General features: G+C 46.0%; 1 protein-coding gene across 2 annotated transcripts in view; it reads left to right on the top strand.

Annotated features, from left to right (window-relative positions):
* Positions 1-14,271, top strand: part of LOC144720794 (cilia- and flagella-associated protein 69-like) — a 44,371-nt gene that overhangs the window by 17,228 nt on the left and 12,872 nt on the right. For both annotated transcript variants that reach the window (XM_078597843.1, XM_078597844.1), the window contains exons 2-7: positions 6,434-6,496; positions 7,508-7,573; positions 11,955-12,064; positions 12,344-12,420; positions 13,008-13,106; positions 13,507-13,659. In XM_078597843.1, coding sequence (XP_078453969.1) covers positions 6,434-6,496; positions 7,508-7,573; positions 11,955-12,064; positions 12,344-12,420; positions 13,008-13,106; positions 13,507-13,659 — 568 coding nt within the window. The remainder of the gene's footprint in view (positions 1-6,433; positions 6,497-7,507; positions 7,574-11,954; positions 12,065-12,343; positions 12,421-13,007; positions 13,107-13,506; positions 13,660-14,271) is intronic.

Consider the following 14,271-nt stretch of genomic DNA (forward strand, 5'->3'; position numbering starts at 1 on the left):
CACTACCACACACACCTACTGCACTACCACACACACCTACTGCACTACCACACACACCTACAGCACTACCACACGCTCCTACATCACTACCACACACCACATCACCACCACATCACCACCACACTCCACATCACTACCACACACTACATCACTACCACACTCCTACATCACTACCACACACCACATCACTACTACACACACCTACAGCACTACCACACACTCCTATATCACTACCATACCCTCCTATATCACTACCACACACTCCTACAACACTACCACACACTCCTACATCACTACCACACACTCCTACATTACTACCACACACTCCTACATCACTACCAAACACTCCTACATCACTACCACACACTCCTATATCACTACCACACACTCCTACATCACTACCACTCACTCCTACATCACTACCACACACTCCTACATCACTACCACACACCACATCACTACCACACACCACATCACTACCACACACTCCTACATCACTACCACACACTCCTACATTACTACCACACACTCCTACATCACTACCAAACACTCCTACATCACTACCACACACTCCTACATCACTACCACACACTCCTACATCACTACCACACACTCCTACATCACTACCACACACTCCTACATCACTACCACACACTCCTATATCACTACCACACACTCATACATCACTACCACACACTCCTATATCACTACCACACACTCCTACATCACTACCACACACTCCTACATCACTACCACACACCACATCACTACCACACACCACATCACTTCCACACACTCCTACATCACTACCACACACCACATCACTACCACACACCACATCACTACCACACACCACATCACTACCACACACCACATTACTACTACACACCACATCACTACCACACACCAACTGCACTACCACACACACCTACTGCACTACCACACACACCTACTGCACTACCACACACACGTACAGCACTACCACACACTCCTACATCACTACCACACACCACATCACTACCACACACCACATCACTACCACACACCACATCACCACCACATCACCACCACACTCCACATCACTACCACACACCACATCACTACCACACACCTACAGCACTACCACACACTCCTATATCACTACCACACCCTCCTATATCACTACCACACACTCCTACAGCACTACAACACACTCCTACAGCACTACCACACACCACATCACTACCACACACCACATCACTACCACACACTCCTACAGCATTACCACACTCCTACAGCACTACCACACACCACATCACTACCACACACACCTACAACACTACCACACACACCTACAGCACTACCACACACCACATCACTACCACACACCACATCACTACCACACACTCCTACAGCACTACCACACACTCCTACAGCACTACCACACACCACATCACTACCACACATTCCTACAGCACTACCACACAATCCTACAGCACTACCAATACTCCTACAGCACTACCAACACTCCTACAGAACTACCACACTCCTACATCACTACCACACTCCTACATCACCACCACACACTACATCACTACCACACATACCTACAGCACCACCACACTACATCACTACCACACACTCCTACATCACTACCACACACTCCTACAGCACTACCACACACTCCTACATCACTACCACACACCACATCACTACCACACACCACATCACTACCACACACCACATCACTACCACACACTCCTACATCACTACCACACACTCCTACATTACTACCACACACTCCTACATCACTACCAAACACTCCTACATCACTACCACACACTCCTACATCACTACCACACACTCCTACATCACTACCACACACTCCTATATCACTACCACACACCACATCACTACCACACACCACATCACTACCACACACCACATCACTACCACACACTCCTACATCACTACCACACACCACATCACTACCACACACGACATCACTACCACACACCACATTACTACCACACACCACATCACTACCACACACCTACTGCACTACCACACACACCTACTGCACTACCACACACACCTACTGCACTACCACACACACCTACAGCACTACCACACACTCCTACATCACTACCACACACCACATCACTACCACACTCCACATCACTACCACACACCACATCACCACCACATCACCACCACATCACCACCACACTCCACATCACTATCACACACTACATCACTACCACACTCCTACATCACTACCACACACCACATCACTACCACACACACCTACAGCACTACCACACACTCCTATATCACTACCACACCCTCCTATATCACTACCACACACTCCTACAGCACTACAACACATTCCTACAGCACTACCACACACCACATCACTACCACACACCACATCACTACCACACACCACATCACTACCACACACTCCTACAGCATTACCACACACTCCTACAGCACTACCACTCACCACATCACTACCACACACACCTACAGCACTACCACACACACCTACAGCACTACCACACACCACATCACTACCACACACCACATCACTACCACACACTCCTACAGCACTACCACACACTCCTACAGCACTACCACACACCACATCACTACCACACATTCCTACAGCACTACCACACAATCCTACAGCACTACCAACACTCCTACAGCACTACCAACACTCCTACAGAACTACCACACTCCTACATCACAACCACACTCCTACATCACCACCACACACTACATCACTACCACACATACCTACAGCACCACCACACTACATCACTACCACACACTCCTACATCACTACCACACACTCCTACAGCACTACCACACACTCCTACAGCACTACCACACACTCCTACAGCACTACCACACTCCTACATCACTACCACACACTCCTACATCACCACCACACACTCCTACATCACTACCACACACTCCTACAGCACTACCACACACTCCTACATCAATACCACACACTCCTACATCACTACCACACACTCCTACATCACTACCACACACTCCTACATCACTACCACACACCACATCACTACCACACACCACATCACTACCACACACCACATCACTACCACACACTCCTACATCACTACCACACACCACATCACTACCACACACCACATCACTACCACACATCACATTACTACCACACACCACATCACTACCACACACCTACTGCACTACCACACACACCTACTGCACTACCACACACACCTACTGCACTACCACACACACCTACAGCACTACCACACACCACATCACTACCACACACCACATCACTACCATACACCACATCACCACCACATCACCACCACATCACCACCACACTCCACATCACTACCACACACTACATCACTACCACACTCCTACATCACTACCACACACCACATCACTACCACACACACCTACAGCACTACCACACACTCCTATATCACTACCACACCCTCCTATATCACTACCACACACTCCTACAGCACTACAACACACTCCTACAGCACTACCACACACCACATCACTACCACACACCACATCACTACCACACACCACATCACTACCACACACTCCTACAGCATTACCACACTCCTACAGCACTACCACACACCACATCACTACCACACACACCTACAACACTACCACACACACCTACAGCACTACCACACACCACATCACTACCACACACCACATCACTACCACACACTCCTACAGCACTACCACACACTCCTACAGCACTACCACACACCACATCACTACCACACATTCCTACAGCACTACCACACAATCCTACAGCACTACCAACACTCCTACAGCACTACCAACACTCCTGCAGAACTACCACACTCCTACATCACTACCACACTCCTACATCACGACCACACACTACATCACTACCACACATACCTACAGCACCACCACACTACATCACTACCACACACTCCTACATCACTACCACACACTCCTACAGCACTACCACACACTCCTACATCACTACCACTCACCACATCACTACCACACACCACATCACTACCACACACCACATCACTACCACACACTCCTACATCACTACCACACACTCCTACGTTACTACCACACATTCCTACATCACTACCAAACACTCCTACATCACTACCACACACTCCTACATCACTACCACACACTCCTACATCACTACCACACACTCCTACATCACTACCACACACTCCTACATCACTACCACACACTCCTATATCACTACCACACACTCATACATCACTACCACACACTCCTATATCACTACCACACACTCCTTACATCACTACCACACACTCCTACATCACTACCACACACCACATCACTACCACACACCACATCACTACCACACACTCCTACATCACTACCACACACCACATCACTACCACACACCACATCACCACCACATCACCACCACATCACCACCACACTCCACATCACTACCACACTCCTACATCACTACCACACACCACATCACTACCACACACACCTACAGCACTACCACACACTCCTATATCACTACCACACCCTCCTATATCACTACCACACACTCCTACAGCACTACAACACACTCCTACAGCACTACCACACACCACATCACTACCACACACCACATCACTACCACACACCACATCACTACCACACACACCTACAGCACTACCACACACACCTACAGCACTACCACACACACCTACAGCACTACCACACACCACATCACTACCACACACCACATCACTACCACACACTCCTACAGCACTACCACACACTCCTACAGCACTACCACACACCACATCACTACCACACATTCCTACAGCACTACCACACAATCCTACAGCACTACCAACACTCCTACAGCACTACCAACACTCCTACAGAACTACCACACTCCTACATCACTACCACACTCCTACATCACCACCACACACTACATCACTACCACACATACCTACAGCACCACCACACTACATCACTACCACACACTCCTACATCACTACCACACACTCCTACAGCACTACCACACACTCCTACAGCACTACCACACTCCTACATCACTACCACACACTCCTACATCACCACCACACACTCCTACATCACTACCACACACTCCTACAGCACTACCACACACTCCTACATCACTACCACACTCTCCTACAGCACCACCACACACTCCTACATCACTACCACACGATCCTACATCACTACCACACTCCTACAGCACTACCACACACTCCTACAACACTACCACACACTCCTACATCACTACCACACACTCCTACATTACTACCACACACTCCTACATCACTACCAAACACTCCTACATCACTACCACACACTCCTACATCACTACCACACACTCCTACATCACTACCACACACTCCTATATCACTACCACACACTCCTACATCACTACCACACACTCCTATATCACTACCACACACTCATACATCACTACCACACACTCCTATATCACTACCACACACTCCTACATCACTACCACACACTCCTACATCACTACCACACACCACATCACTACCACACATCACATCACTACCACACACCACATCACTACCAAACTACGCCACTACATGACTATACTGTCACACCACAACACTCACATTTCCAGCAGGATGTTAACTACCTCCCCTAGTATACAGGAGGTCGTGGGTTCCATCCCCAACCATGATGAATTTATATTTGGAGTTTGCGTGTTCTCCCCGTGGTTGCGTAGACTTCTCTCCGGGTTTTCCTTCCACATTTAGAAACATGCGTTTGGATTATTTGGCTACTATACATTTCCACATGATAATCTATGTAGCTCAGTGGGGCTTATCTAGTAAAATAACAAAGTGTAGTTGACCGGAAATATGTGAAACAGAGCTTCTTAGCTCATCGGATTTCTCCAGGATAAATCCAGTCTGATAGCACACGACTACAGTACAGCATCATCACGCGAGATCACAACCGCACACTACTACACCGTATAACACGACGAGGCCACTGTGACTTTGCCCACAGTACGATACACAATACAGAAATACAGAAAAAGAGGTAGACATTCACTTTGCACTCCATTCTACACAATACACGACCAACAATACTATGCTACAACTCCGCTGTGTTATACTACACGGGATGTCCGCTCTGGATCAACTCTTGGCATTTCACCTCCTCCGCATGGCAGCTGTGCTCACAGTGCATCGGTTTGTTCACAGGGGTCACGGCATGTCTGTGGCCGCTGCTGACAAAACAAGTGACATGTTGTGATTCCTTGTCTTTCAGCATCTCTCAATTTCCGTTGCAATGCACAGTACAGTATACTGCGACGGCTTTGCTTGTGTAAAATACAAATAGAAGTTACGGGGGGTGGGGTCCATGTGTCCTCCAGGGGCAACTGGATGGGCCCGTCACCCTGGGCCGCGTGGCCAAACTTCTGGAGGACCCGCACTGCGTGAGTACCCCCCCACTCGCCCGCACGATCAACGCTCTGCTCCTTCGTGGCTGTGTCCCCTCAACGGTGCTCGCTTTGATGTTGGTGTTCGCCTATCGCCGATCTTGAGCCATGTTCCCCGACCACAATCCATGTTTATGAAACTGAATCTTGACTATGAATGGTTACATTGTCCGAGCCAACCTTCCGTACAGGACACGTAATTTATACGATATTGATTTAGAAACTTGATTTGAAGCATTCGTGACTGCTGGAATTACTCTTTGGTTCTTTCGGTAAAGTCACGTAGAAAATGGATCTGCCCCCTCCCTCTCTATATACTGTAATGCCTCGTCACAGAGTTGTTGTTTCTCTGTGTGTCTGTGTATGTCTCTGTGTGTGTCTCTCTCTGCTTGTGCGTCTCTCTATGTGTCTCTCCATCATGTGTGTCTCTCTCTCTGTCTCTCTTTGTGTGTTTGTGTCTCTCTGTGTGTCTCTCTCCGTGTCTGTGTTTGTTTCTCTCTGTCTCTCTGTCTCTCTCTGTGTGTTTGTCTTTCTCTCTGCGTGTTTGTCTCTCTCTGTGTCTCTCTCCGTGTCTGTGTTTGTCTCTCTCTCACACTTAACTTCAAATTTAGCAATCTTTGGAAGAACGTAATCCAACCAAGTTTACTAGGTTTGTTTTCTCATTCATTTATACCTGATGACGGTTGCTTGTGTTGCAATCGAAACGTCGTATTCTATTATATATGTTTTCTTTTCTTTCTACGTTACTTTACTGATATTGCTTTAGGTTTTTTTTTCTTTGTAACGCAGTAGTTTGGTTTGCTTTCCAATTAGTTTTTTGCATGTATTGTTATTTGCCCTTCTGACTGTACTTTGTTAGGCTATTGCCTTTATCATAAGGTGGCCCATGTCACTCATGCAAATGAAACTAATCTGGTCTCTGAGTTCGAACCAGGGATTAACAAAACAAACTGAACTGAAATCGTAGGCGATTAATGAGGGTCTACTTGTGTGTGTGCGCGAGTGCAGCGTGGATACACGGATCGTCACATCAGCGCCCTCAAGAAGGCATTGGGCTACCATGAGCATGGTTTTGTATCCTGCTTCTGCCCTCACTCATTTTCCACGGGGGTTGGTTTAGATTAGATTCATATGAGTGCAAGGAGGTGTGGTGTGACAATGTGATGGAAGCTTGTTCTTACGAGGCAGTTTATACAATGTGCATATTTTTCGAAATATACGGAAAATTCTAGATGCCAGGCAGAAAAAAAATCCGTAGATATTCATAACAAAAAATATCGTTATGCTATGTGTTGTATAGCTTGGTATCGAGCTGGGACCCATATCTACAAAGCGAGGGGTCCTTGACTATGAACATCTGGCAAGCCTGAGTTTGCTGATGAGACACTGAATGTTGAAACCGTTCCCGATGTTGCTTGTGTTGAACCAATGCTGCTGAAAGAATGGACTGCCAGAAGGAATTCAACCCTAGAAGGCTGATTGATGGAACTTATAAAAGATACTTTACATTTGGAGAGACATATGGGAACGAGATTTATTGTCTGCTTATTCACATGGAAATTCAGCATGACTTTGCCCCCGCTGTGCCCAGGGCCGGATCATGGTCCCATGAGGTCCCTGGGCACGTCTTTTGGAGGCTCCCCCCCCCCCCCGCTTTCCTATATTGGTGTCTTTCTTGCCTTCCTCCTCACAAAATCATCCATTAGATCGTCAAAATCTAGCTGTCTGACAAGGTCTGACTCTATTGACATAAGTGACAATGAGCTGAGACGTGTTTGGCACATGCTACTCCACAGCTCATTTTTTATTCTGCCTAAAAGGGAAAATGTCCACTCATCCTGGCAGTTTGTCACTGGCAAAGTTAGAAAAATCCGAAGTGCCACGAAAACATTGGGGAACACTGACTGCAGATTAAGTGCCTGCAACGTCTCAAGCAATTTAGTTGGGTACTTCTCACCCTCAGAGTCAGACATGAAAGACTTGAATTGGATGAGTTTGTTGGCAAAGTTTATGTCCAGGTCTGATGGATATGGAGCGGAGAGTGCATTTACCTTTACCACGATGGCATCACTGTTAGACACCTGATCTGACATAAACAGAACTCCAAAGAAACTGGTCAAACACTTGTAAGCGTCAAAGCGATGTTCAAGGCATGCCACTCGCTTATCAATGACCACATAAAATGTTTCTACTTTGAACTTTTCCCTCCCCTCAAGTGTCACACCTGGCTCTGAGCTCTTATCTGCAAATGGTTTGTATTTCTTCTTTCGCTGAACATTGTGCTTATATGACTGAGGGACACCTGTCACATTTAAGGCTGCCCTTTCAAAAGCATCAAACTGGTCTCGCTGTCCCGCCACAAAATCCCTCAACAAAGACAAAAGCTGGGGTGCTACAGAGATGTCAGTGTAATTTTTCTCTAGGTGCACGCTTGTAGCGTGGAACCTGTCAAGTACACTATGACGTCCCAGAAATATGCCATGAACACCATCTCTAAGTTGTCCAATTTAGCACATAGTAAAACGGCCTCAATTCGAGTATCTCTTTTCTCATCATCATTGCACATACCACCGAAGGCCTCTCTAATGTGGATGTAATTTCTCCACAGTGCCTTGGTTGACTGCCCAAGCACTCCACCGAGCACTGCACAACGATTTTAATGCCAGTCTGACATCTGTCTTCCCAAAGACTTTCCCCCATATGTGTGTGGATGAAGAGCAAAATGTGTACAGTGACTGCAACATGTAAAAAACTCGTCAGCCACTGGGCTACTGCCGTCTAAGGTGTTAACACCAACTAAGTTTAGTGAATGCGCTGCACAAGGCACATTCTATCAGAGGGTTTTTTTTTTGTTTCAGGTGGGCCTGTAGCCTATTGTATTTTCCTGACATGTTGCTTGCATTGTCATATGACTGACCTCTACAGTTTGAGAGGTCCAACTCAAGGCCCTCCACCATCAAAGTCACACAGTCTGCTAAACTTTTACCAGTGTGGCTCTCAATTGGCTCAAAGCCCAGGAATCGCTCCACCACATCCCCGCTGCTGTTAACAAACCAGAATATGAACGTCAATTGGTCCACATGTGACAGGTCTGGGGTGGAGTCAACAATTGTTGAAAAATATTTGGTATCCCGAATCTCATCTGCTATTGTTAGGTGAGTTTTCTGATCCATTAGCTCAATGAGTTCTTCTCATATTTTCGACGACAAATAGGACACTGTGCCTCTTCCTTTTCTGCCAAACTTTTTAATGTGTTCAGCTAAGAATGGGTCAAATTGTGATAGCAATTCTAGGATGCCAAGGAAATGACCGTTATGGGTTGACCCAAACCGTTCATCATCTCCCATAAACGCAAGTCCTCTTTCACCCAAGAACTTGATCACTGCTACAACTCTTTTCGAAATGACCCTCCCGTATTTACGTTCCCCATCAATTTGCTGCATGAGATCTGCATCTATAGCACTGCCCTTTGTCCGCTGGTGCAAGGCAAGCATGCATGATCTGTGTTCTGCACTCTTTTCGTGTTCCCCTATTCTTTCAGAGTGCTTCCAGTCACTAAACCCCTGACTAAATTATATTCTTGGGCCTTTCAGTAAAGTCACGTAGATAGGTTCAAAGAAAATAACAAAAAAATAACAAACAAAAAACTACTCGCAACGCAAACAATCGTCATCAGGGGAAAAATAGTGGGAAAGCTGCTGAGGCAGGATGTTTTAAAGGTTTGAAATGGGTGTAGCCCAAGTGTCATAAGCGAAGTGGGCGGGGCCAGTGATGTTAAAGTGAGAAATTTGCATGTTAATGTAAGATCGGAGAGCTACCTCCACGACGACGAAGCTGCGGAGGTGGCCATTGTCTTGTGAGAGATTAGCATGTCAATGTAAGATCGGAGAGCCACCGCCACATCGAGGAAAACGAGCAACGGTGGCTGTGTTAGTGAGACATTTAACCTGTTAATGTAAAGACATTTAACCTGTTAATGTAAAACCAGAGAGTTGAAAATAACTACTAACATCGGAAGGTATGATGGAAACATCACAGCCAGTTATGACTTAAACTGGTTAATAACGTCCTTCCAATGATTGCTCAGTTTGTACCCATCTTCTCGTTTGAAATTGTGTCTGTGTCTATATATATGGAGCTTGTGGTGAATGGTGAATTTGATGGCTGGAGGTGGAAAAGGATGGCAAGTTACCATTCTTGGATGTTTTAATTGAAAATAGACCAGATGGCTCAATGGGACACTCTGTCTAAAGGAAAGCCACCCATACGGATGCATACCTAAAACCTGACTCCCACCACCATCCATCCCAGAAGAATTCCCTCATCAAAACTCTACACCATAGAGCTCGATGTATTTCCGACCATCATCACCTAGCCAGTGAACTGGAACACGTACACCAAGCTCTCAAGATGAATGGATATTCAGACCACACAATCCGTAAAGCTATCACCCCAACAGTTGGGAAAAAAACATCTGAGGACCCAATCAAAACCATCACCTTGCCATACATAACAGGGGTCACTAAAATATTTCCAAAATCATGAGCAAACACAAAATCCAGGTTCGATTTAACACAGTACATAAATTCGTGATCTGATCCTATCTGTGAAGGATGTGATCCCTGACATGCAATACCCCGGCGTCTACAAACTAAGCTGTTCATAATAAAGGTTTTTGGGTTGGATCGCGTTATTTATGTGTCGCAACCCTCCACCACCCGACACGGCCAATCAGTAAAAAATGTGTCACATTGGCCAAAGACAAATAGTTCACTACTTTAGCCCACCGGTGAATCCACAACATTTAAAATTTTTGAGTACGACGCTTCGCTGGTAATTACATCCAGCATCATCGGGCAATTTTCCAGAATAGTGAATGCACACTGCACAATTCACATTCATACAAGGTATTCTCGTCAGTCTATATGCATGTGTTACTTTTGGTCCTGAACGTATGTTCATATAAATACGTAAATAACAATATTTACACTTACAGGGCTCTTAATTGTCTCAGAAACTCAAAGCACCTTCCATCACATTTCACGTCAAGTATTTGAAGGTGACGCCCCAATGGCATTCGTCTTGCAAATGGGCATTAGTTCGCCAGTATGGGGAAATGATTCCTAATTGTATCCAGTTTAGCAATTTGCGGTGTAAATTTTCAAAGTTGGAAAATTGGCATCACCAAGCGGGCACAATAACCTACTTTTTTAATGACATCGCAGGATCTTTAACACTACTGTGCAGAAAACGGTAGCATAGTATTTTCATGATTCATACACCCGCAGTATTAACCTGGGAGGCCCGCCGGATTCAATCCTCAAATCTCCGCAACAAGTGGCAAAGGTGCTACCGCCGGCCCATGTTCTTCGGTAATGTGACAGCCGTGTGCGACAGCGGACGTGCGACATGTGCCACGTCTACGCGAGATTCCCCTTGATGTGGTCATGTGCAGCCGCTGAGAGAGCTGGTGGTGGTGTGCCGCATCCTCAACTCTCTGGCCGACCTCGTGGGTGAAGCGCCTCGCTACACACAGCCTCTGTGTCAGCTGCTGCGTCTGCTGGGGTGAGGCCGGATTAGGGACAGCACCATGGGACTGGAAGTTGTGCATGAAGCAACCGGAATTGGCAAGCAAACCCATGGAAACGGGGATCTATTTTACACATCGGTTGAGCAATTAGGGTTTGGCTGACATTTCATTTGCATACTTCTATTTTTAAAGTTGTTTTGGAACAAATACATTAAAGTATTGGTTACTCCCTTGGGCCTTGCATCACCTGTTAAATGTGATGATAGTCAAAACATCTACATTGAGTAGAATTTCAGTGCCCGTATTTTTTGCAGAAAACCATTCTTCAAGGAAAAGGCATCGGATGAAATGGCTTATGCACAGATCACTTCTGAAACCATCGCACAGCTAGGTGAGGGCATGTGTGCATACATGGATTATATTTGAAAATAAATATCCCTCTGAGGTTTTTAGCTCATAGTTATGCCTGTATTAAACTGATAAGATGACATTTTCAGGACTCCCCTGTGAGAAACCTACTGATGTCATTACTGCCATTCTAATTGGTAGATCATAACTTTTAATGTTTAGCATTTACATGTGGAAGATGTCATCTCTTCTGTGGTCCATCAGAAAAAAACAAATGAACGTCTTGGAATGTCACACCAAGGATTGGTATGAATCGTACAACAACGTTCAAGCGTCTATGTCTGCATACACGCTTGTCGTGTATGTGGACCTGATTCACTGCGCCACAAACTCAACCACATGAGTTTGATTTCCACTGATGGCCGACATCATTGATGCATATCTAAACAGTTCTATGCTTCCCCTAGATCGACTCAGTCTCAAATGAGTACCTGGATTTGTGTGGCCATAAGGTGTGCTAGCTACACCCTGCCCCTCATGTCTCATGTTGGCCTTCATAGGTGCTCTCTAACAGCGCTTGCCCCAACAGACTGTTAAAGCAAGAGGAGGATCTATGTCTTTGTGTTTCAGGGTACCTGATGCGTGTGTCCAGCATGGAAGTCTGCCTGCACATCTGTGATTCCATCCTACAGTTGTGCTGTCGTGACCAGTCAGGGCCAGAAGTGCCAGGTATAGTAGGGAGTCCTTGCACATGTAATACTCTGCAAGATATTCATAACACATTTACCAATTTCACACCAAACCAAAACCCATATCTAACAGAAAGGGTCCTTACCTATAACCATCCAGAAATTCACCAATATTTGTTCAAGTAAGCCTGACTGCTGATGAGAGATGGAATGTCAAAACCTGTCCAGACGTTGTGTTGAATCAAAGCTGCTGAAATTGTGCACTGTCAGAAGGCCTTGTGACTGATGGATGTGTAAAAAATACATTAAATGTTTATTTGGATGGAGGAAAGGAGGTGAATTGTCTCATTATTCATTTGGTGCATAGTAACACTACGTTGACATAGTTGTGCACTTTCTTGTGTTGCGCTTTTGTTTTCACATTGGTTGCCTTGAGTTAGGCTATCAGCGGTGTAGGGTGGAGTTTACCCGGTACGTGCTGGAGCAGAGCGGTGTGGCCGAGACACTGGTTCTGTCACTCGCTCTCTTCGAGGCCCAACAGGACGTCCAGCATGCCGTGCTGCGGACCCTGCAACACCTGTCCTCTCACTCAGGTGAAGGCTCTTGGAGCACACCTCAAACAATGCAAGACTTGTAATGCGCCATATTCAGCAAAAAGCTGAGACGTATGCACGGATGGCACAGAGACAATTTTAACTAAATTAAACACAAGAGAAAATAAATGCTTTTAGTTTGGTCTTAAAAGCACTAATTGTCACGGCTGAGCTGACTTCAGTTGGCAGAGACTGTTCCAGGCCACCAGGGCGGCAGATTAATAACTTTGTTCTGCTCTTCTAAGCCGAGTAGATCTCACACAAAGTAGCAGGTCCATGCCTGATCAGCGTAGGTTCTATGATGGTACACATGGTTGGATGGCATTGCTCAGGTAGGTTAGCTAACCGGTTGTCTTTGCTATGAACGAGAGCAACTATCGCAGCATCGGGATTAAATAGCATTTGCACATAACCTACGGTTCCCAATAGGTAACTCCATCCTGGGAGTTTCAGACACCATGGCATTCAATCAGGGTAATTAGTTCCCTGCAGGCCAATAAGGCTTGTGCTTTGTTAGTCATGCTAATTGTGGACTTTCAAATTAACAAAATGAAATAAATAATGTTTCTATTCTCAGCAGTAGTTTCTTGCTGACACTATTGCATGCAACAG

The sequence above is a fragment of the Lampetra planeri genome, chromosome 10 (assembly GCF_965212315.1).
Source record: "Lampetra planeri chromosome 10, kcLamPlan1.2.h2, whole genome shotgun sequence".
NCBI classification, from domain to species: domain Eukaryota; kingdom Metazoa; phylum Chordata; class Hyperoartia; order Petromyzontiformes; family Petromyzontidae; genus Lampetra; species Lampetra planeri.